At 38.8% G+C, this 25,886-nt stretch overlaps 1 protein-coding gene across 2 annotated transcripts; it reads left to right on the forward strand.

The window, feature by feature from the left end:
* The first annotated feature begins 4,035 nt into the window (after window positions 1-4,035).
* Window positions 4,036-23,992, forward strand: Hykk (hydroxylysine kinase). 2 transcript variants are annotated; one of them, XM_005316850.5, is made up of 5 exons: window positions 4,036-4,257; window positions 8,002-8,352; window positions 9,690-9,829; window positions 17,736-17,919; window positions 22,008-23,992. In XM_005316850.5, exons 2-5 carry the CDS (start codon window positions 8,007-8,009, stop codon window positions 22,466-22,468), a joined length of 1,131 nt encoding a protein of 376 aa, XP_005316907.1. In that variant the 5' UTR covers window positions 4,036-4,257; window positions 8,002-8,006; the 3' UTR covers window positions 22,469-23,992. The 2 variants fall into 2 exon arrangements, with proteins under 2 accessions (XP_005316907.1, XP_040130087.1); XM_040274153.2 differs by lacking the exon at window positions 22,008-23,992 and adding an exon at window positions 19,351-21,655 and having other exon boundaries at window positions 4,037-4,257.
* The last annotated feature ends 1,894 nt before the right edge of the window (window positions 23,993-25,886 follow it).

Below are 25,886 nucleotides of genomic sequence, written 5' to 3' on the forward strand. Positions count from 1 at the left end.
CAAGTATTGATTACTGAACTCACTGAGAACCTCTACTTGAAGTGACCCTGCGGTTAGGGTAGAGGAAAAATGTTAATACAATGTCTTAGATTGGTGGAACTTTTTAATCATGATACCCAATGTTGATATTATTGAGGCAAAACATGATTTTGCTGCATAAAAGCCTTGAGGGCTATGGTTTGGCTTAGTGATGGAGTGCTTCCCTAGCATGTGTGAGGCCCTGGGTTCCATCCTCAGCACCACATAAAATTAAATAAATAAAGGTATTGTGCCCATGTATAACTAAAATAATAATTTTTTTAAAAAAGGCTTGAAAGTGTTCTCTTAGAATTCTCTTAGAATCCCATTGAAGCCTAACAGCTTTAAGACAATTAAAAATGCACAAAAGATTTATGTGTGAGGATATTCTTTAAAATGAGAATGTTAACAAAGTGAAAAGGGCAAGTTACAAAGAAAATATTTCTAAAGAAGGTCCAGAGAATGGAAATGGGCTCATACCAAAGAAGGCAACTGTAGATCTAGAAGTCCTGTCTCTCAGATTCTCAATTTCCCAATTAAATCCTCATTGCCATTCTTCGATCCCAAAAGGAGTACAGAAAGAAAACAGACCAATAGAAATAGCAAGAGAAGGTGGACAGAGTTCAGGTGCTCCAAGTGTTGAGCATGCAGAGTGGTCTAAGAGGGCCAATAGGATTTTTTTTTTAAGTTGTCAAATTTTTTCATGTATATGTGGTGCTGAGGATCAAACCCAGTGCCTCAGACATGCTAGGCAGGTACTCTACCACTTAGCTACAACCCCAGCTGGCCAATAGGATTTTTCTTAATATCTATTTTTTTAGTTTTAGGTGGACACTATATTTTTATGTGGTGCCGAGGATCGAACCCAGTGCCTCAACCATGCTAGACGAGCACTCTACCACTGAGCCACAACCCCAGCCCCTAGGATTTTAATTCTGATAATCCGAAAAATTACTTTTTGACAATTGGAAGGAGTGGGACTCCCCCTGGGGCTACAAAAAGCCTTGCTACTTGAAGATTAGAAGTGAAGCAGAGCCAATCAAAATCCCAATGGCATTTCTTGTAGAAATAGATAAAGCAATCATGAAATTCATATGGAAAAATAAAAGACCCAGAATAGCAAAAGCAATTCTAAGCAGGAAGTGTGAATCAGGCGGTATAGCGATACCAGATTTCAAACTATTACAGAGCAATAGTGACAAAAACAGCATGGTACTGGTACCAAAACAGGCGAGTGGACCAATGGTATAGAATAGAGGTCACAGAGACTAATCCACAAAGTTACAACTATCTTATATTTGATAAAGGGGCTAAAAGCATGCAATGGAGGAAGGATAGCATCTTCAACAAATGGTGTTGGGAAAACTGGAAATCCATATGCAACAAAATGAAACTCAATCCCTTCCTCTCGCCATGCACAAAAGTTAACTCTAAATGGATCAAGGAGCTTGATATCAAATCAGAGACTCTGCGTCTGATAGAAGAAAAAGTTGGCTCCGATCTACATATTGTGGGGTCGGGCTCCAAATTCCTTAATAGGACACCCATAGCACAAGAGTTAATAACAAGAATCAACAAATGGGACTTACTTAAACTAAAAAGTTTTTTCTCAGCAAGAGAAACAATAAGAGAGGTAAATAGGGAGCCTACATCCTGGGAACAAATTTTTACTCCTCACACTTCAGATAGAGCCCTAATATCCAGAGTATACAAAGAACTCAAAAAATTAGACAATAAGATAACAAATAACCCAATCAACAAATGGGCCAAGGACCTGAACAGACACTTCTCAGAGGACATACAATCAATCAACAAGTACATGAAAAAATGCTCACCATCTCTAGCAGTCAGAGAAATGCAAATCAAAACCACCCTAAGATACCATCTCACTCCAGTAAGATTGGCAGCCACTATGAAGTCAAACAACAACAAGTGCTGGCGAGGATGTGGAGAAAAGGGTACTCTTGTACATTGCTGGTGGGACTGCAAATTGGTGCGGCCAATTTGGAAAGGAGTTTGGAGATTCCTGGGAAAGCTGGGAATGGAACCACCATTTGACCCTGCTATTGCCCTTCTCGGACTATTCCCTGAAGACCTTAAAAGAGCATGCTACTGGGATGCTGCCATATCCATGTTCATAGCAGCACAATTCACAATAGCTAGACTGTGGAACCAATCCAGATGCCCTTCAATAGATGAATGGATAAAAAAAATGTGGCATCTATACACAAAGGAGTACTATGCAGCAATAAAAAATGACAAAATCATAGAATTTGGAGGGAAATGGATGGCACTAGAGCAGATTATGCTTAGTGAAGCTAGTCAATCCCTAAAAAACAAATACCAAATGTCTTCTTTGATATAATGAGAGCAACTATGAACAGAGCAAGGAGGAAGAGCAGGAAGAAAAGACTAACATTAAACAGAGTCATGAGATGGAAGGGAAAGGGAGAGAAAAGGGAAATTGCATGGAAATGAAGGGAGACCCTCATTGCTATACAAAATTACATATAAGAGGTTGTGAGGGGAATGAGAAAATAAACAAGGAGAGTAATGAATTACAGTAGATGGGGTAGAGAGAGAAGATGGGAGGGGAGGGGAGGGGGGATAGTAGGGGATAGGAAAGGTAGCAGAATACAACAATTACTAATTGGGCATTATGTAAAATTGTGGATGTGTAACCGACTGATTCTGCAATCTGCATTTGGGGTAAAATTGGGAGTTCATAACCCACTTCAATCTAATGTATGAAATATGATATGTCAAGAGCTTTGTAATGTTGTGAACAACCAATAAAAAAATAAAAAATTAAAAAAAAAAAGAAGTGAAGCAGATAACGAACTATATCTAAAGGGAAAAGAGTCATCATTCAACAGCTGATAGAAGTCTGGGAAACATCCAAATCAATCAGGGTGGCTATAGGTAACCTGAGCACGTTAAATCCTGACCCAAAGTGTGTGGGAGTGGGGGAGATAGGGTGAGAAGGGCGGGTACAAAACAGAGACCCACGTGCAGGCCAGGGTGGACAGACATCCAGAGCTCTTCCACTGGAAAGTTCTGACCTATTAGAGAAGTCCTGCTTGGCTGGAGAAAGACATCAAGCTAATCAGAGCCTTACGCGCTTCGCAGTTAGGATCATCCCACTAACCTGTTATCCCATGAGTCTCAGGCAGCCTCCTGAAAATCTTGTAGTCTCTGCAGACTTTCACTGATTGCACTACATAAATAAGGATTCTGACCCAATTACCAGTTCTATTTCTCAATGTAAACGAGTCGTTCATCACATCCTGAGTTATTGTGATGCCAACCCCCTAGGAAGCTTATTAAGGAGGCTTTCCCTCTCCCTCACCATCTACTATACTGAGTTAAATGGCTTGGGAGGACAGCAGAAAATTCTGTGCTGTGGCAAGAGCCGAAACTGGAAGTTGGATGACCAAAATCCTTTGAGGCTCTGTGCCCCTAGAGGCTTAGTGTGTCGGCTTATTCAATAAATAAGACCATTTGGTTCAAAAATTTCAGTATCCGGAGAAAGTCAGAGACCTAGTGGAATGCAGTCAGGCTCAACTCTGGACCTCCCATAGGGACCCCTGCAGTTCCTGAGGCCAGGATGGACTCGAATCTACCTCGGGCCTTGTTTTCCGAAGATGGCCTCCAAGATACTTGCTTCCTGTGAGAACGGGAAGGGGTGTGAGGAAAATAAACGAGTATAGAGCTCTATCCAAACATTTGGAATGCTGACGGTTGAAGTTCACGCAGATACTCCACCGACAGGGCGGAACTGAAAAGTGCATTCTAGGACCAAAAGCCTGGCAAATGGCTGACACACTGGCGGGTGGAGCCTCAGGGGGCCAATCAGAAACAAGGTTCCAATTACGTAATCAGATAGCCAGATTCTGATTGGGGTACTCACCAAGAGAAGGCGAGGCAGATTTCAATGAGCCAATCAGAAGGCAGATATCTGAATTTCTGCTCGCCCCCTCAGGGGCGGGGCCAAGCCAAGTCCTGGCGCGCCCATGCAACCTTTGCCTTCTAGTAGTCTGCACTGACTGCGCGGCGAGGGTTGGAGGGAGGAGCCAATCAAAAGTCAGGGCTTACAGGGCTTAGAAGAGGGGCGGGACGGAACGCTGCAACTCGGACCTCACCTGGTCTTGCTGCAGCAGCTGGAGCACTGGGCTGCGGAGAGTGGGTCCACCTCTGGACGTCGAATCGTGGTGGTGAGCAGAGGTGGGGAAAGCAAAGGTGAGCCCCGGGTACTCCTGGGGAGGGTATCTCCGAGAACAGGCCGGCTCGCTGCGAGTCTGGGGCGGGGAGTCCTGTTCCTGGGACTCCTCCAGGACCCTGCTCCACCTCATACTCGCTACATGAGTGGTGGCAAGTCACTGTGCTCTATGGCTGGACCTCTTGGGAACGCAGAGGCAGAGCTGATATCCCAGAACCAAAGCGTGGCACCTGTGAAGCCCGCGGGGCCATCCCTCTTGAGACCGTGTGGTGATTCCAGCACAGGGAAGGTGCACGCTGGAAACCATTTCTAATGCTTCTGTGGAGCTTGCTTATATATTAACGCTGTGAACCTAACTTTTATTACCTCCTCCTCACCTAGTTTCCTGCCTCTTGGGTCAGCAGCCCCTCTGTATTCCGGGGAGCCACTGCTCTTTGTCTTACTTAGCAGCGAGACCCCCCAGAGCACCCAGTAGCGCATTATTATTATCTTTGAAAAAATTAAAAGTCTATAGAATCCCTGCTTTACTGTTTCTTGATTCCCTTGAAGGTATACAGCCTGTGAGCCTGTGGAGTAAAGGCAACCCCTGGTTCATTATTTAATATTAAATAAGGCACCCAGCTAGATGTTTGGGATACAGTCCATGCTCTCCAGTGATAGCAGGACACAGCAGAAAGGGTTGCAGAAGAAAGGTATTCGTAAGACGTGTTAAAGTAGAGTTCATTGGACTTTGTATCACTTTGGAAGGGAGGGAGAGAAAAGAATGAAGATTGACTTTTGTTTTTTGTGTGGTATACCTTGCACAAAGTACAGAGATTAAGGTCCAGGTTGTGGGTCAAAGATTGTGAGATTCTGGCACAAACCTTGGGACTGGAAAACACTTGCTTCAGGAGCTAAGCAAAAGTATTGTTGGTAGGAAATAAAGACCAACAACTTATAGGATTGGAAACCCCTTCCTTCTTCTCCACACACAGGGCACATTTGGTTAAGACAGACAGTCCCCGTGTTACATGCCTGTAATTCCAGCTACTTGGGCAGCTCAGGCAGGAGAACCAGAAGTTCAAGGCCAGCATCAGCAACTTAGCAAGACCCTGTCTCAAATAAAAAGAACTGGAGAAACAGACTTGATCTGTGCCATTGGTTCCATGATTTTGGAGTCTTTTGCATACAAGAAAAAGGGGAAATTTAATCTCAGGAAGAATTTTAGCAGCGTAAGAATGTTAAAGCTAGAAAGGACCTTGAGAAAATTTGTGGCTAGTCCAAAGTTTCAAAGGTTAGGTAGCAGAGCTAGAGATAAAATATGACTTTTTAAAAATATTTTTTGGTTGTAGATGGACACACTATCTTTACTTTATTATGTGGTGCTGAGAATCCAACCTAGTGTCTCACACATGCTAGGCAAGTGCTCCATCACTGACCTAAAATATGACTTATTTTTTCAACTCAACAACTTTTTAGTATACAGACGTGCGTGGCGCTGGGTTCGATCCTCAGCACCACATACAAATAAATATGTTGTGTCTGCCGAAAACTAAAAAATAAATATTTTTTAAAAAATTCTCTCTCTCTCTCTCTCTCTAAAAAAAAAAAAAAAAAGAAAAGTAAGCACAGAAGTGATTGTCAAGAATGCAATAACAGGAAAAGAAAATCAACCAGTGCTACAGGGGGAATGCAGGTTTAGAGGTGGGAGAAATTTCTTTGCCGAAGGTCATTGCTGGGTGGTTAGCATTTGAGATTTATACCCATCTTATCACTTCAATGTCAGGCTATAGTGTTGGTCCTGAGGTTAGGAGAGAGTTATGTACAAGAGCCTAGGACACATCCCTGAGTTTTATCTCCTTCCCCTCAGTAGAGTAAGCTGTGATAGAGCTGAAGTTAATGGACATATGGTTTGTGTTGGGAAAACATATAACGGCAGCAGCACCCAGAGAAAAACCCCAACATGGAGCCTAACGACCCTCTTTCTCCTCTTTTTTCTTTCACTGGCACGAAACGTTCGAGTCAACGCCAATGTTCAAGTCCTGCGGGTGGGAAGCCTTAGCCCCAATAAGAATTAACTTTTTGGGCTCTGGAACTGACATATAGAAGAGCTTGCCAATAAACGGGTGACCCATTATCTACCTCAGACCTGCCACCTCTCCTTAGGTCTATATAAACCCACAGCCTTTTGTAATAAAGGGGAACCTCTCTGGTTATTTGTGTCATGTGGTATCTTCCATTCGTAGTGTGGTGCGTTTTCTTACAGTTTGATTTTGGGAGTTATCAGGAAGTCCTAAGATATACCCTTCCTTGTCCTAACCTATCTCTCACAAGGGCTAACCTTTTTTTTTTTTTTTTTAAGGTAAAGCTTTCATTGACAGTTTACATTTACTTAAGCTTACATTAACTTGACAGAACTTACATTTATTTAAGCTTTAAGTGGAGGTTTGACAAATATATGCACTCATGTAATGAAAGCCTAGTCAAGATATAGGGCTGGGGGTGTAGTTCAGTAGTAGAACACTTGCCTACCATTGTGGGTTTGGTCCCCAGTGATGTTAAAAATAAAAAAATAAAAATAAAAAGTAAGATATAGAGGGGCTGGGATTGTAGCTCAGCAGTAGAGCGCCTGCCTGGCACGTGCGAGGCACTGGGTTCTATCCTCAGCACCACATAAAAATAAATGAATAAAATAAAGGTATTGTGTCCAACTACAACTAAAAAAAATTTTTTTAAGTAAGATATAGAACATTTTCTTCACCAAAAATTCCCTATAGCCAGGCACGATGACACATGCCTGTAATCCTAGCTATTTAGGAGGCTGAAACAGATGGATAGCAAGTTGGAGACCCAGCCTCAACAACTTAGTGAAACCCTGTCTCAAATAATAAAAAAGGCTGGGCATGTAGCTCAGTGGTACCCCTGGGTTCAATCCCCAGTACCACATATACATGCACACACAAACTATATCCTAAAATGCAACTCACCCCAAGATGTTATCAATCATTGGCAACTTAGTAAGAAGGAAAGATTGGAATTGAACTATTTTGGGAAAAAAGGAAGGTAAAATTGTAAGAACCTTAAATATTTTGTTCCTAAGGATTTTCAGAAGTCCTACACTGCCCTTCACATATATCTGGATGCTCAGGAAAGATGCCAGGTATGTGTAGCTGAGGATGGAATTGCCAACACTGAGAAAATAGTCTTCCCCACCCTATCTCCATAAATAGATGTTACAAAGCCCCTTACTCTCATCTTTCAGAAGGCTTTACATAATGTACATTGGTCCCCATTTTCTTTTTAATATTTGAAGTATGTGAAATAAGTCAAATGTTGACTCTTATAACAAACTGTGACTAGAAAAGATTGCTGTGCTTGAATTTAACTTTTAGCCCAAGACTGGTGGTAATGTAGTAAAGATTTCATGATCATTGGTCAACAGTCTGGAGAGTTGACTTCTTACTGAAATTGACTATGTAACTTGGGCAAGTCATTTAATCTCTTAGGACCTAAATTTCTCCTGTAAAGTTGGTGAGAGGAGAGAGATTGAACTAGATGATATCAAGGGGCTTTCCTGTCTTATGTTCTGTCCTTATTCAGTTTAGAAGGTAAGTTTGAAAATAATTTATGGTACAAGGGTTTTAATCAACTGCCAAAACATCTACTTCTTGATGTCATGCACTGATATGATTTTTTTAAACTTTAATTAATAATCAAAAGAAGTAATCATCTAAATAAATATCCTTATGTTTATATCCCCTTTCTGGTTCTTGTTTTTACCCCAGACGTAATGTCAAGTGGAGATGATGAGCAGTCACAGGCTCTTGCCAAACCAACTTTCACTGAGGTACAAGCCTCTGCGGTAGTTGAATCGGTATTTGGGTTAAAAGTTTCTAAGATCCAGCCACTTCCCAGTTATGATGACCAAAACTTTCACGTTCACATTTCAAAAATTAAAGATACTACAGATGGCCCAATTGAATATGTTCTCAAAATAAGCAACACAGAAGCCAGCAAAAATCCAGACCTGATTGAAGTGCAGAATCACATCATCATGTTTCTGAAAGCAGCTGGATTTCCAACGGCCTCCGTGTGTCGCACTAAAGGAGACAACACAACCTCTCTTATGTCTATAGGTAAGAGATGACCAATTTGCCAGCATGTCCCTTCTCCAGGCCCATTACTGCATTTTGGCTACAGGTAGAAATACAGTATCAAAATCAGGATCATAATTCTAAGCATAGATGTGGTTATTTTTTCTAGTGGTTGGGGGAAGCTGCACAGTGGAAATTGGGTCTCCCAGTGGTAAGAGCTGGGATCTGGTATAGCATTTCTGCTTAGAAAGGCCCTGATGAATGATAACTACAGGGAAATCAGTAGAACATTTTAAAAATTGTATTCCACAAGATTTGTTTGTTTGTTTATTTGTTTCAGTGCTGAGGATCAAATTCAGGGCCTCAGGCATGCTAGGCAAGCCTTCTACCACTGAGTTACTCCCCTCATCCCAATTAAATATATTTATTCATTAGACTAGCTGCATATTTTGATGCTATGGTATAGTAGAAAAAACAGAAGGTTAGAAATCAGCATGTTGCCAGTTATGTCTTTACTGTATATGTGACATGAGCAGATGACTTACATTCCCAAGGCTTCAAGTCCTCATCTGTGAGACATAGTCCCTTTCATCTCTCAATGCTGAATGCGAAGAAGTATCTAATTCAACAAGCAGTACCTTGAAATCACTTTCTTGGAACTTTTTAAGGTTGGAAATCTTGACTATCTTTTTCTCTCTTGATTGTTCATTTATTCTTTCTTAATTTGCATTGCGCCAAACAACTGAGGACCAGTAGGGCCCCTGAGGAGTAGAAGTTGTCCTGTATTACAAACAGGCTATACTGCAATTTGCCCCTGAAAAAGCCTTGTGATTCTGGAATAGTCATTTTTTTTGGGGGGGGGGATTGAACTCAGGGGCACCCTACCACTGAGCCACATCCCCAGCCCTATTTTGTATTTTATTTAGAGACAGGGTCTCACTGAGTTGCTAAGCACCTCGCTTTTGCTGAGGCTGGCTTTGAACTTGCAATCCTCCTACCTCAGCCTCCCAAGCAGCTGGGATTATAGGCTTGTACCACTGTGCCCAGGAGGAATAGTCTTTCGTTTATATTTCAGTTGTAAATTTATGAATGAGTGTGGTTTGGGGGCATGTGTTTACCAAACTAGGTAATTTCTGTTTAGAGCTAAGACTAGCAAAGTTAGAGCTATGCTTGTTGGTATGTGAATGGCCAATTTCAGTGTTAAGATTTGTCTTTCTACCTGCTTACTTTAATCCACTCAGCTCTGCCTCAGAATGCTGTGTTCAGTTAGCACATTTTTTTATTACGCAGTTTTATTTCAGTAATAATTGCCAATGCAAATAACTTCTAATTAACTTTTTCAAAAAGAGTTGATAGGTTATATCATTCTATCCATCTAGATAGTGGCACTGAAATCAAAAGCTACTTGGTGAGGCTACTGACTTACCTCCCGGGAAAACCTATTGCTAAGATTCCTGTCAGCACCCAGCTGTTATATGAAATTGGAAGGCTAGCTGCCAAATTGGATAAGGCTCTGGAGGTAAGATTTGGGGTTTTATTTTGTTTGTAAAGGATTTCTGTTTGTTTATCTCACTTTCAAAATGAACTCAGGATCAGATTCTCTTTATATATGGGGCTCCTGAGGTGTCTTATGTAGGGATCAGGGTCTTAGATGAATTAATCTTATATGAGCAAGGATACCACCTTCCACCCAGATTCTCGCTTTAATGACATATTGGCAAAATTATCTAAATTTTTAGGAAGTCATGATATTCTTTATACTGCTCACTGAAAATAGTCTATACTAACAAAATGAAGCCTGAACTTTCCATCTAACTAAGCTATAATCTGCTGGAGCTCTGTGTGAAGTAGTAGATAAGTTGTACATAGATTAGAATGATTTGTGTTGATAGTTTTGTCCTATAGAAACAGTATGTTCGACAAATATTTTTCAGACCCAACCACAGAATGTCTTCATTTATTCAACAAACATTCACTAAGTTCTGGTTATACTGTAAAAAAACCATCCCCAACCTTATTGACTTAAAACAATAATTATTTATTTCTCATGATTCTGTGGGTTGACCAGGCAGCTCTTCTCTGCTTAGTGTGATTGGGGGGTTACTCGTGTAGCTGGATTCCACTGGGAGCACAATTGGGGAGCTTTAGTTCTTCTCCATGTGTCCTCTTCTTGTCATATGATGTCTCATCCTTCAGGATGGCTGGAACATCCTTATGGCATGGCTACTGGCTTCTAAAAGAGAAAGTTCCAAGAGGGCATGCACCAATTTACACATGCTTATCAAGTCTCTGCTTCAGTCATGCTAGCTTATGTCCCATTGGCCCAATGACATGGCTAATACTAACGTCAACTGGAGAAGCTATATAAGGGCATGAACCAGGAGACATAGTTCATAGGGGACCACTTGGGTAATAGTCTTCCACATATGGTATTATAATTACTTGTTTCATTTCTGTGCTTCCTGTACATATGCTTCATAAGAAGCAGTGAACTTCGGTGAACTTCCTAAGAAAAGTGTGTATGTTTTATTTATGTATCTTTTATCCATTGTGTCTGGCAGTGTCAAATACATACATAGCAGGAATTCAAGAAATAATAAAAAGAAAAGTAACATCTGAACTGGTGATGTGAATCAGTCAGGTAGAGAAAAGGAAGATGGACATGCCAGCAGAAGGAAAGAGTCCATGACAAATCATGGCATACGATGACACCACATCTCTTTTAACATTTCTTTTTCTTTCTTTTTTTTTTTTTTTTTTTTTTTGGTATCAGGGATTGAACTGAGCCACATCCCAGCCCTTTTTTGTATTTTTATTTAGAGGCAAGGTCTCATTAAGTTGCTTAGTGCCTCACTAAATTTCTGAGGCTGACTTTGAACTTTCGATCCTCCTGCCTCAGACTCCACAGCTGCTGGGATTACAGGCCTGCACTACTAAATCCAGCCTAACATTTCTTATAGTGTAGGTCTGAGGTAATGAACTTCTTTAGTTAAATTATTTTTTATATGCGGTGCTAGGGATCAAACTTAGGTCTTGAGCATGCGAGGCAAGTACTCTACCACTGAGCTAGACTCAGCCCCACTTATAATTTTGAAAGATATTTTTTTAGGTATACATTTTAAGGTTGAGAATCTTTTTGTGTTCTGTTTTGTTTTTTTTTTTTTTTTGAGTGGGGGAGCAATTACCAGGGATTGAACCAAGAGGCACTTAACCACTGAGCTGCATCCCCGGCACTTTTTATTTTTTTATTTTGAGACAGGGTTTTGCCAGGTTGCTTAGGACCTCATTAAGTTGCTGAGACTGACTTTGAGCTTGTGATTCTCCTGCCTCCTTGTGATCCTCTCAAGCTGCTGACATTATAGGTGTGCGCCACCATGCCCATCTTTCTTTCAGTATTTTAAAGACATTGCTCTACTTTTTTCTTACTTGCATTATTTTCAACAAGAAATTTGCTGTCAGATTGTTCCTCTGAACATCGTCTCGTGTGTTTGTGTGTGTATGTGTGTGACTGCTTTTAAAACTTTTTTTTTATATTTATTTTTTAGTTTTAGGTAGACACAATATCTTTATTTTTTATTTTCATGTGGTGTTGAGGATCAAACCCAGTGCTTCACGCATGCCAGATGGGCGTGCTACCACTTGAGCCACATCCCCAGCCCTGCTTTTAAAATTTTATCTTTAGTTTTGAGCGTTTGGTTAGGATTAGATTTTGTGTAGCTTTCTTTGTGTTTCTTATGCTTGATGTTCACTGACCAACCTTGAGTAGATTCAGTAAGTTGTTTGAAAACAGTTTGATCTTCTCGAGTCTTGCTTATAATACCTTATAGGTGGGACCAAGGTTGGGTTTCTTCTAGGAATGGTTATTCCCCACTGCTAATGCAAGACCTTTTTCAGTCCTCTACCTTGTCCTTTGGACTGTGATATTTTTTTCCAATTGGGAGGTTTCCAGCCCTGTGTGTATGTCAAGCCTTATCCCTTCTATTTCTTTCAGGTGGTTCTTTCCCTGATCTTGAGCAGTTTCCTCATACTCATATGTGGATCATACACCAATTGCCAAATTCTCCAAGGAGACCTGCTACAGATCTCTGGAGTTCTCTCTCTGCGCTTTCTGATCTCTGGTAAACTGTCCTGCATTCTCTAGCCATCTTGTTCTTCCTGGACTCTGAGCTCTACCTCCTCAAACCAATGAGCTCTCACTTCTCTGCACCATGTCCTCTGTAGGAAAAGAGCAGGGTCAGACTCAGCTCATTTGTCTTTCATCTCTCAAGTATCCGAGTACTTCATTGCCTAATGTCAAATGACTTAAAAGCTAGTATTTCAGATATTTTGTTCAGGGTTTAGACTCAGTCCCTGTTACTCCTCTTGATGAGAAATCGAAGTCCATGTTATATAGTCTAAATAGTATTCTTTTATTCAATTATCTCAAAATAGAAATAACCTTTATTTCCTCTGGTTAAAAAAACCCTTTAGTGGGCTGGGGATGTGGCTCAAGCGGTAGCGCGCTCGCCTGGCATGCGTGCGGCCCGGGTTCGATCCTCAGCACCACATACAAAGATGTTGTGTCCGCCGCCGAGAACTGGAAAATAAATATTAAAAATTCTCTCTCTCTCTCACTCTCTCTTTTAAAGAAAAAAAAAAAAAAAAAAACCCTTTAGTGATTCATTGCTTAAAGAAAACAAATAAAAATACAAAGAAAACTCAAGTTACCAGCTGGGCACGGTGGCACACTCTTAAAATCCCAGCGGCATGGGAGGTTGAGGTAGGAGGATTACAAGTTCAAAGCCAGCCTCAGCAAAAGTGAAGCACTAAGCAAGTCAGTGAGACCTTGCCTCTAAATAAAATACAAAATATGGCTGGGGATGTGGCTCAGTGGTCAAGTGCCCCCGAGTTCAATATCTGGTACCCCCAGCCCCCCAAAAATCAAGTTACCAGTAATCTCATCATATAGAGATATACTCAGGGGACCATTTATTCTATGATCTAGGAACACTTAGTCCACAATTTAGTAAATGTTTGTAAGCTGACAGACCTTTTTCTGTTGCACTCTGTTCATTTATTCAATGAAGGTTTACTGAGCCTTGCATAGCTTTGGGTGGTAAACATATTAAGCATTTTAATTGAAGTAGTTTCAGTTAAATTTGAGTAAATCCATTTGTAAATATTCATTAAAATGTCTGTTTGAGGGGCTGGGAATGTGGCTCTGTGGTAGAGGACTTGCCTAGCATGCATAAGTCCCTGGGTTCAATCCTCAGCACCATCAAAAAAAAAAAAAAAAGTCCATTTGGGAATATTAGTATAATTTAGATATTAATATCCAGTTCTATTTGAAGGTATTTTAGGAGATTTTCTGCATTTATTAATGGTATTTAGAAAAACCTTTGAAATGCTTATAATGCTCAGTAAATTCTATTATCTTCAGATATTTGAGCCACTAAATGAACTATTTAAAATGAATATCTAAACAGATTTTTTTTCTTTTGTACCAGGGATTGAACCCAGGGGTGCTTAACCACTGGGCCCCATCCTCAGCCCTTTTTGTTTTTTATTTAGAGACTGGGTCATGTTGAGTTGCTTAGGGCCCCGTTAAGTTGCTGAGGCTGGCTTTGAACTTGCAATCCTCCTGCCTCGGGCTCCTGAGCTGATAGGACTATAGGCATGTGCCACATAGCCTGCCGGGTTTCTAATCATTTAAAATAAATAAATTTTATTGTGTATATTTATGTATACAACAAGTTGTAAGATACATATATGATAAAATGGTTACTATAATAAAACAAATTAATGTATATGCCTCCTCACATAGTTATTCCTCCTGCCATGACAAGAGCAGCTGTAATCTACTCAGCAAAAATCCTAAATACAGTACAATGAACATGGAAGCATAGGTGTCCTTACAAGGTGGTGGTCTTATTTCCTTTGAGCATATACCCAGGAGAGGGATTGCTGGCTCATAGGGCAGTTCTGTTTTTAATTTCTTTAGCTTCATCAATCTACATTCCTACCAGCAGTGTGCAAGGGCTCCCTTTTCTCCACAGCTTCCCAATACTTGTTTTCTCTTCTTTTTTTTTTTCTTCCCACAATTTCAGAATTTATTAAATAAGAGTGAAATCCATTGTCTTTGATAATAGCTATCCTAACAGGTGGAGGAAATTTTTCACAGTGGTTTGATTTGCATTTCCCTGAGGATTAGTGATGGTGAGCACCTTTTCATGTACCTGTTGACCATTTTTATGTCATGTTTGAACAAATATCTATTTGAGTTCTTTGCACATTTAAAAAAATTGGTTGTATGTTTTCTTGCTATGTGTTGTAGGAGTCTTTTATAAATCTTGAATATTAACCCCTTATCTGACACATGGTTTGCAAATATTTTTTTCCCAATCTGTAAGTTGCCTTTTCAGCTTGTTATCTTTTTCTTTCCTGTGTAGAAACTTTTTAATTTGATATAATCCCATATATTTATTTCTACTTTTGTAGTTTGAGTTTTGGGTATAATATCTAAGAAGTCATTGTCAAGGCTATTGTCAAGGAACTTTTCCCCTGTTTTCTTCCAGGAACTTTATGGGTTCAGGTCTGACATTTACATATATATTTTCATTTTTAATTGATTTCTGTATATGATATATGGGTCCAATTCCATTATTTTGCATGTGGATGTCTAATTTTCCCAGCACCGTTTTTTGAAGAGACATCCTTTCCCTATTATATCTTTTTTGGTGTTGAAAATTAATTAGCCATATATCCTTGGATTTATTTTTAGGTTTTTATTCTCTTCCCCTGGTCTTTCTGCTTTTATGCCAGTGCCATACTATTTTGATTATTGTAACTTTGTAATATAACTTTAAATGAGGGAGTAGGATGCTTTCAACTTTGATTTTTTTTTCTCCCAAAATTCCTTTGGCTACTTGAGTTTTTTTGTTGTTGTTGTGGTTCCATACAAGTTTTAGGATTGATTTTTCTACTTCTGTAAAGAATGTCATTGGTAGTTCAATAAGGATTACACCAACTCCTTTAGCATCGATCTTTTTACCCTGTTGGTGGGCTTCATTTATATGCCTTTGCTACTGAAGTTTCAACTTTCTCTGCTGAATCCTAAAATGACTAATACAGTTTTCAGAAGCAGATAGCACCATATCATTGCTGACATAAGTTCTGCTGTGCAGTCAGCCACCTACTACACTGTTGTGCAACTTAAAAATTTTAAGTTGTCTTATAGGGAACAGGGAAACTTTAGAGGGAATGAAGGAAAGCATTCTTTGCTTGGTATTGCAGTTCATTTTATGATACTTTATTCCCATTGCTCATCCCCTCACCAGCCTCTTCCCATGCATTTGCAGGTGGTAAATTCTCAGTTTTCCTATAAGTACTAGGAACTACAGTATCAGTGAAAAATAATACTGCACAGGTGCAGTGGTTCAATCCTATAGGTGTGACAGAGGCTGTGACTACTCTGGTAGGGATATGGGTGAGCCATTGAAGTTTCTAGCAGCTGGGCAGACCCATAGGATCCAGAGTAGAAAGGAGCTCTGCAGATTACAGGAATCAGAACTGAAGCATTTATAAGTCAAGGGACCAAATGGGAGCTGAGGTAAGGGGAGAGAGTGAGGAAACTAATGAAGGGGAGGAGATAGACTAATAGAGTGCTGATTAAACTGTCAGGAATTCAGGTTGCTGTACAAGGAGCAAAGGAAAGACAGGCCAGCTCAGATGCAAAATTCATATTCAACAAACATTTATTGAGCACCTATATGTATTAGGTCTTTATTTCTTGTCTTAGTTCACAAATGACAGATATCTTGATTTTATTGTTAAGAAAACTGAGATTCAGGGCTGGGATTGTGGCTCATCGGTAGAGTGCTCGACTAGCTCGAACGGGATCCTGGTTCGATGCTCATCACCACATAAAAATAAAGGCATTATATTGAGTCCATCTACACCTAAAAAAAATATTAAAAAAAAGAAAGAAAACTGAGATTCAATATCTAAGTGGTAGAGCCTGTTGAAACCAGTATCTGTCTGACTCAAGCCCGGTGTTCTTTGCACTACTTCATTTAATTTATTTTTTCATATGGTGTTGAGAATCGAACGTAGTGCCTCACACATGCTACACAAGCAATGTACCACTGAGCCACAACCCCAACCCCTGCACTACTTTATAATATCAGAACTGAGAGGCTTCCTGTGGATGCCTGGGACAATAGTGCTACCACTGTAGAAGCTGACTCCAAGCCTTCTCTGAGTAAAGTGGTGCTCCACTGGAAACTCAAAATTGTTATATTTTACTTTCTTTAAAAATAAAAGTAACAGCTAGGTGCGGTGGCACACAGGAGTGAGACCCTGTCTCTAAATAAAATACAAAATAGGGCTGGGAATGTGGCTCAGTGGTTGAGTGCCCCTGAGTCAATCCCTGATAACCAAAAAATAAAATAAATAAAAGTAATGTAGATGCATGGCAAAATATCAAATAGTACTGAATAACATAACATGAAAATTTATCCTCTCCCCCATCATCTCCATTCCTAATTATAATACCACTCCTCAGATGAAACAACTCACAATAGTGTTTTCAGTGCTTACTGTGTAGAGTACTTTTGTGATGCGAAGTAGCATTTAACACACCAGATGGTAAGGAGATTTAAAACCATATCTTATGAGAAATAGTTGAAAGATCCAGATAGGTTTGATTTGTGAAAGAGAAGACTCCAAAGGGGCAGCGATGCTATCTTCAAAGATCTGGAGGACAGTTTTGTGGAAGAAGAACTAATCCTGTTGCAAATGGCCCCAGAGATTGCAGTTGGAACCAGTAGCATGGACAGTATTGGAGAATCAGATTTTAGTTCAGCAAAAGGAAGAACACAGTCAGAGCCATCTGAATAAGGGGCAAAAGTGCCTCCCGTGGGAAATGTTCCATAGAAGAAGGCTACAGAATATTGGAGAGATGGTTAAAATTTTAAATGGAGGGGTCAGGAAGAGAAGGTGTTTTCTGAGTAAACATCCCGTAGGAATGATAACACTAATGATGTGGATATGTGAAGAAGGCATCCCAGGAAGAGGAAACAGCAAATGCAAAGGCTGTGAGGTTCCCTGAGCAGCAATTAGGCCAGTGTGGTTGGAGTCCAGTGAATAAAAGTAGTGAAAGATGAAATCAGAATAGTAACAAGGGACCAGGGTCAGCTCATGTGGGTGAAAATAGAGTTGAGAGCTGTCTCCAATGTGAATATCTATCTTCACACAGTGGTGAGGATCAAGTGAGATAAAAATGTGCTCCCAAAACTTTGAGATTTTGTATGAATATGAATTTTGTGGATTAATGTCAATAAGTAGGTCAGAGACCATGAGAGAATACAATGGTGTAGTCCTCTTGCATAGTGGAGCTCTTAGTAGTGGTTGCTCTATCAAGAGGCTGTTTCTTACTTTTGATTTAGAAATTCCATCACCCAAAGTTAAGTAATCTTCATCGGGAGAACTTCATCTGGAACCTGAAAAACATTCCTCTTCTGGAGAAATATGTGGATGCCTTGGGCCAGAATCAAAATCGGGAGATTGTTGAGCAGGTCATTCAGCTGTTCAAGAAAGAAGTAATGACCAAATTAAGTCATTTTCGAGAATGTGAGTATTTCCTCAATCAAGTACATATTTTTCTCAGTATTTTTATTGTCAGATTTATTTTTTGAGGTGATAGGGATCAAATACAGGGCCTCATGCATGTTAGGCACATGTTCTACCACTGAACTACATCCCCAGCCCTTTTAAATTTTGAGACAGGGTCTTGCTGTGTTGCCTAAGCTGGCTTTGACCTCTTCTTGAACTTGTGAATCTTTCAGCCCCCAACGTATCTAATTTGTTTAATTTTTTTTTCCATGAACTAGAACCCTGCCTCATATTTTGAATGAATGTAATTTTTCTAGGTATGTGTATGGTACTGATCATTTTCTGCATGATGCCAGTAATTTGAAATTCCTATATCTTCCTGGCTTTTTAAAGTTTTTGCCTTATGTAGTGATTCATATAGTGATAATACTTTTACCTTATTTCTTTTTTATATTAATAATTATATTTAAGTATTAATTTAATGAATATTTATGCATATTATTATAATATTATTTACAATTTATTTAAACATGCACACAATGTAACGATATAATTTGACCAATATCACTCCCCAGCACTTTCTCCCTCCCTCCCTCCTTCCCCATTCCTTGATCACGTTCATCTAACTTTTTAGATTTTCATATCTGGTTAGAATATGTATATCTTCCCACATTTTTTTTTGAATGAGCATTTTTTTTAGTTGTAGATGGACATAATACCTTTATTTTATTTATTTACTTTTATGTGGTGCTGAGGATTGAACGCAGTGCCTCACACATGGTAGGCAAGCACTCTATCACTGAGCTACAACCTTAGCCCTCTTCCCACATTCTTGTTCTCCTATAAGAATCTTAACTTTATTTTTGGTCCTTTACATTTCATATCAATTAGAATTAGCATGTCATGTTTTTTTAAAAAATCTGTTGAGATTTTGGATTTAGTCTCTAGATAAATTTGGAGAAAATTGTCATTATAGTGTATATTATTTTTTATAAGACTGGTATTATAATCTGTGAACATAGTCTATCTGTCTCTCTACTTAAATAAAGATAGACTATGGACTGGGGTTGTGGCTCAGTGGTGGAGCACTTGCCTTGCTTATGTGAGGTACTGGGTTTGATCCACAGTACCTTAAATAAACAAAATAAAGATGCTATGCCCGTCTACAACTGAAAATATTTTTTTTTTTAAAAAAAGATAGACTGTGTTCATGGATTAAAATTTAAGATATAGACAGATAAATAGATATTAAAGTTTATAAATTTCTCCAGAGAGGTCTTATACTTCTTTTCTTGATTTATTACTAGGTACTTGATTTTTTAAAATACTAATTTAAATGTTACCCCAAATTTCACTTTCTGTTTGTTGCTAGTATATAGAAACAGCATTTTGTAATATCCATTTTTTTTCTATTCTTTTAAATTTACACCTGTAATCTGAGCAACCTAGGAGGCTAAGGCAGGAGGATTGCAAGTTCAAGACTAATCTCAGCAACTTAAGTTCAAATGTTTATTTCAAAATGCTTCTCAAGTTTCTTTGTATGTATCATCTATAAATAATTATACTTTTATTAAAAAAAAACCAACCAATCCTTTTATTTCTTTGCTTTACTTTACTGGACACCTTTGTGTTTTTCCCTGTTACCTGTGGGGATTATTTTAAGTTATTTTGTTGATAGCCTTCACAGGATTAAAGAAGTCCCCTCTATTCCTGGTTTACTAAGAATTTGTATCATGCATATGAGCCAGTTATGGTGGTATATGCCTGTAGTGCTAGCTACTCAGGAGGCTGAGGTGGAAAGATTAGTTTAGAGTTCAAGATCAGTTGACAATATAGTGAGACTCTGTCTCAAATTAAAAAATAAAATAAAAAGAATTTATATCATGAATACATGTTGAATTTTATTAAAAATTTTTATACATCCATTGAGATGGTCATTATTTTTCTCTGATATGGTAAAATTGTACTGGTGTTATTTCTAATATTAAATCAACATTGCATTCCTGATGTAAACCCAACTTGGACATGATATACATTTTTTTTATCATCTTATTCGGTTTGAAAACATTTTATTTATGATTTTCACATCCAGGTACACAAGTAAAATTTACCTATAGTTTTCCTCTCAAGGTGCCCTTTTGGGTTTTATGTTAGCCTCATAACATGAGTTAGTTGTTGAGGCTGACCTTGAACTATGATCCTCCTGCCTCAGCCTCCCAAGTTGCTAGAATTCCAGACATACACCACTGTGCCCAGCTAAACTTTTTTTTTCCTAAACCTTTATCTTTTTACTATTGATTTCTGCTGTCCCTTCATTGTAGTTAGAGAACATACTCTAATAAATGTTGTCCAGTAGGATTCTAGTCAGTGAAAGAATAGTTCTATATCTGTTGTCCAATACAATAACCATTATGCGTGGCAAGTGAGTACTTGAAATGTGGCTACTACAACTAAGGAAATGAGTTTTCAGTTTCATCTTTTGTTGTTGCTGTTTGTTTATTTGTTTTTGTCCTGGGGATCAAATCCAGGGCCTTGTATATAGCAGGCAGACACGCTACTACTGAGCCACATCCCCAGCCCAATTTTATTTAAATTTAATAAATTTAAATGACTACATATTTGTTAGTGGCTACCATATTAAACAGAGCCCTGCTATCTGATTTCAGTCCTTTGAAATTTACTTTATGATGCAGATTTAAATCTTTATAATATGGTATTTGGTAAATTTTTATAAATAGATCACATGTGCTTGAAAAGAAAGTATATTCTGTAGTTGTTGAATATGGAGCTATATCTATGCCCAGAAGGTCAAATATGTTAATCATGTTTAAATTTTCTATACCTTTCACTTGTTTTATCAATTACTAACTATATTTAAAATATCCCACTATGACTATGGATTGTCTATCTTTGCTTGTATTTCTGTCAAATTTTGCTTTATATATTTTGAAACAATTATATGATATAAATTTCAGAAATGTGTGGTTTAACATCTGTGATTTATAGTAATGTTCATTGGTTCTGTGTGCCAGTCACTGTGCTACATAATTTAAGCATGATTTAGACAATCCTGAATCATATAGAAGAAATTAGCATTTTCTTTGTAAAGTTTGTTTCTCAGTGGTTCACTGCTCATGGACACCCTAATCTTATCTTAATCCTTAGTTAGTGGCTTAAATCAGTACTTCTCAAACTGTACATGGTAAACAACAAGTTTGAGGGTTCTTTCCCCCAACCCATTGTGTATTACATGGTCCTACTGTGAATGATTAGTTGACAGCTCAGGCAATATCCAACTATCCCTGTTAGGTAAAACTTAAATTGATCTACACTCTGTTCAATGAGATAAGGCCACTGATCATACTCTTAAATGTCAAATACTATGACATTTTTTTAAATATATTTTTTAGTTGTTGATGTACCTTTATTTTATTCATTTATATACGGTGCTGAGAATCAAACCCAGTACCTCACATAGTCTCGGCAAGCACTCTACTACTGAGCCACAACCCCAGCCCAAATTACTATAAAACTTTCTAAATACTCTCAGTTTCTGTTCTTATCTCATGTTATAGTAACATTTTGTAGGCCAGCACTGGCCACAGACTCCATGTTAAGAGGTATTGACTTAAAATACCAGCATCTATTCTAGTAATCAAAAAATGGGAAATCAGCAATGCCTTGTCCTCATAAAAAACAAAAAATGTTTTGAAACCCCAGATGTAAATAAAGGTTTCTTTGGTCCATTCTAGAACTCCTTGCCTTATACAGTAATTTGAAAATGTTTATATTCTTTTTAAACCTTTCTGGCTTTGAGTAGTACTCTTTTTCGATTTACTCTTCTAGCAGTCAAAATCAAATATTTGCAATGACTGCATTCTCCATCTTCTGGTTTTGTATAGATGAGAAGCAAATGCAGACAGCACAAAATTAGATGCATTTGTCCTTTTCAGAGAAAATTATTTTATTTCAATAAAATTGGGTTTGACCCTTTATCCCTGACTGCTCTTCAAATTGTTTGAATAGCCTTGCCTAAGAAAAAGAAATGGAAAGAGAATGAATTGGGATATTAAATACCTGTTTTTACATGATTTTTCTACTTTCAGGTATCAATCATGGCGATCTTAACGACCATAACATTTTAGTAGAGTCCAGCAAGTCAGCCTTTGGAGATGCTGTATATCAAGTATCTGGGATTTTAGACTTTGGAGACATGAGCTATGGCTACTATGTGTTTGAAGTGGCAATCACCATCATGTACATGATGATTGAAAGCAAGAATCCTATACAAGTAGGAGGTCACATTCTTGCAGGGTTTGAAAGTATAATCCCACTGACAGCTGTAGAGAGGAGTGCTTTGTTTTTACTTGTATGTAGTCGATTTTGTCAGTCACTTGTCATGGCTGCATACTCTTGCCAGCTACACCCAGAGAATAAAGAGTATCTCATGATTACTGCAAAAACTGGGTGGAAGCATTTACAGCAAATGTTTGACATGGGCCAGAAAGCAGTAGAAGAAATCTGGTTTGAAACTGCCAAGTCCTATGAATCTGGGATCTCTTTGTGACTACATAATTAAAAATGAATTGATCTGTTAATGAATTGATGGAACGGATCAGTTCACTTTTAACTATGTGCATTTGAAGCGTGTGTGTGTGTGTGTGTGTGTGAGAGAGAGAGAGAGAGAGAGAGAAAGAAAGAGAGAGACAGAGACAGAGACAAAGAAAAGATACCAGAAATTAAACCCAGGGGCACTCTACCACTGAGCTGTATCTCCAGCCCTTTATATTTTTTAAGAGAGTCTTGCTAAGTTTCTGAAGCTGGCCTCAAACTTGTGATCCTCCTGCTCAGCCTCTCAAGTAGCTGAGATTACAGGTGTGTACCACTGCACTCGGCCCTGCCTTATTAAGTTTTTAACAAGATATAATATAAGCCAACATTTAATGAGCACTAAGTATTTTACATGCACTTTATCATTTAATCTTCATAACTAGTCCATGAAGGAAATATTGTTATGATGAATTCCTATTTCCAGATAAGGAAATAAGGGCTTAAAAAGTTGAATTAATTTAGTCAAAGAGACCCACAGCTTACATCAGGTCCTTCTGATATAGCCTGTGTTCCTAATCGCTACAGGATTCAATAGAGCATACTCTACTTTTTCCCTTCTCTCTGGTCTCTCCATCTCAGCCCCTCCCTCTACCTTCCCCAACATGTGTTAAGAGGAACAAATGAGATCATTCACATGAAAGCACTTACGCTTCTCAATCTTAAGGGATTGTGGTTTTTATCTAATCTGACCACTGAAGAAATTGGGGACCAGAAAAATAGACTGAAACTTTGATTTTACTCCTAGTCCTGTGTTCATCCTGTTATATAACAAAATCCTGCAGATTTTCCTCTTGATTGCTCTTACTAACATTCTTTCACTGAATCCTAATGAAAATATTACTGACCACTATTTCAGTATTTAAATAATACTGCATTATGTTGATAATTTACTATTTGGAGTTTGTTCTAGCTTATGTCTAATCAATCAATTCCATGTAGTTTATACATTCTTCATTGGCTATGATGGTTAATTTTAAGTATCAGTTTGACTGGGTTAAGGGATACCCACACAGCATTAATTTGGGGTATGTCTGAGAGGGTATTTCTGGAAGAGATTGACAGTTGAATCAGTGGACTGAAAAAGGAAGATCTCTTCTCACCAATGTGGGTAAGCATCATCTAATCATTTGGAGGCCCATATAGAACAAAAAAGGCAGAGGCAAGATGAATTCAGTCTCATCTGGAGCTGGAATTCCATCTTTTCTTGCCCATGGACATATACATTCCAAGTTCTTCGCCTTCAGACTCCAGGACTTACACCACAGTTCCCCCCCACCCTGGTTTTCAGGTCTTTGGCCTCAAACTGAAAGTTATATCATCAACTCTCCTGGTTCTCAGGCCATCGGACTCACACTAAATTATACCACTGGCTTTCCTGGTTCTCCAGCTTGCACATGGCGTATGGTGGGATTTCTTGGCCTCTGTCTTAAAATAATAAGTTCCCATGTAACTTTCCATAATAAATTCCCTCAGATCTGTTTGTCCTGTTGGTTCTGTTTCTCTAGAGAATCTTAATACAGTGGCATAAATTGAATAAAATTTAGTTCATATCATCTTTAGAACCTAGCACCATGCCATTCCCTAGCAGATCCCCAGTAAATATGTATTGAATGAACTGCAAGAATGTACACATTTCTACAAGTCCTAGGCCCTCATCTTTTCAACCAAAGAGAAAATCCAGTTTGGGATTTAGAAATCAATGCCAAATGTCTGGAACATTCTTTGCTTTTGCATGTCTTTTTCTATTCAGACTTTTATCCTAGAGAGGATGACTGCAACAGCTTTATAGTCTGGTTTTCTTATCATTAGTTTCCCAGCTTACATCCTTTACGTTAATACCAGATAAGAATTCTGGTTACATATATTGCTGTGTAACAATTCAGCTAAAAACTTAGTGACTTCAAACAATGGTAATTTTATTATCTTATTATTTCTGTGGGGGCATGAATTCAGATGAACCTTGGGATAGCTTGCTTCTGCTCCCTGATGTCTGGGGCTTAGGCTGGGAGAGCGTTAATGCTTGTGAGAAACTCAATCCCTAGGAACTGTGATTCTGGAGGAATGATTACGCATGTGGCTAGTAATGCTGGCACCTCATGTGCAGTTGGCCAAATGCCTCTCCAGATGGTCTTTACTTCTTCATGGCATAGAGTCTGGGTTCTAATAAGAACCCTCCCCAAAGAAAAAAATAAGTTGTTACTTTTTAACTACTCTCATGTCAAATGATATCACTTCCATTATTGTCACAAGCTCATCCTGCTTCCCAGATGGGTGACATGGACCCTCTCAATGGGAACTATCAATGGCATTGTGAAAGAAATGTGTGGGATGGGATATCTTAAGCCCTCATCATCCTGAAACATTTATCCTCTCCTCCTGTTTCTGAGAAGGGAGAAATTTTTTTTTTTTTTTTAAGACTCTGACATTGGGCTGGGGATGTGGCTCAAGCGGTAGCATGCCCCTGGCATGCACGGGGCCCTGGGTTCGATCCTCAGCACCATGTAAAAATAAAGATGTTGTGTCCACTGAAAACTAAAAAATAAATATTAAAACATTCTCTCAAAAAAAAGACTCTGATATTGAAGGGACTCTATAAGCTGGCCTCAAACTTGTGATCCTCAAATGTCTTCCCTCAAATGTCTTTCGTCCTTTATTTACTATATTTTCTCCTCCATTCAGGCCATACTGAACTACTCTGTCACTGAAACTTGTCAAATTCATTCTTATGCACTTTAATTTCAACTGACCCCTTCTTCTGACTTAAGAAATCCTCCCTCTCAGTATTTGCTGAATTCTGCATCCTGAACTAAGATGGCATGCATCGCTGTCAGAGGTGCCATAAATTGTGACACTTGAGGGTGCTTTTGGAGCATCTGTCTGGATGTTCCCTTTACCACTTTGCCTTGGCTTACCCCCCACCATGTTAGAAAAATAGAGATGACAGAAGAGACCTCCAAATGTAACTCATTTCTAAGCTACCTCCTTTTCAAAGCCCAGACCAATAATTTTTCACAGCCTACCTATAAAGGACAAAGTCCCTGTCCAATGGACTGAAATAACTACATAGTCAACCTACTATCCCCCAAAAGCCTAAACATGTATAGTAGGGATGAAGCTGGATAAGAAAAAGGATGGAAAGGATATGAACATACTGTAACAGTGTAAGATAATGAATGTACTGTAATAGTGGTTCACTTTATGCTTTGACTATAAACCTTGCTGCTCTGCCCCTCCAACTTATTTTTTAAGTAGACATGTTTCATTCTCTTCCTCTCCCCCTGCTAATCTTGGGGGAAGGGGAGAACAGGATTACCTTTTTCTCCATCCTAGTCAGAGTTAATCTGTCCTTGTGTACACACCCACCATAGGAATGA

Source organism: Ictidomys tridecemlineatus, chromosome 5 (genome assembly GCF_052094955.1).
Source record: "Ictidomys tridecemlineatus isolate mIctTri1 chromosome 5, mIctTri1.hap1, whole genome shotgun sequence".
In the NCBI taxonomy this organism is placed as follows: domain Eukaryota; kingdom Metazoa; phylum Chordata; class Mammalia; order Rodentia; family Sciuridae; genus Ictidomys; species Ictidomys tridecemlineatus.

Coding starts and splice junctions, on each gene's coding strand:
- Hykk (XM_005316850.5), top strand. CDS start 8,007: ATGTCAAGTGGAGATGATGAGCAGTCACAGGCTCTTGCCAAACCAACT. Junction 8,353..9,689: donor AACCTCTCTTATGTCTATAG/GTAAGAGATGAC, acceptor CTATCCATCTAG/ATAGTGGCACTGAAATCAAA. Junction 9,830..17,735: donor AATTGGATAAGGCTCTGGAG/GTAAGATTTGGG, acceptor CTTTTGATTTAG/AAATTCCATCACCCAAAGTT.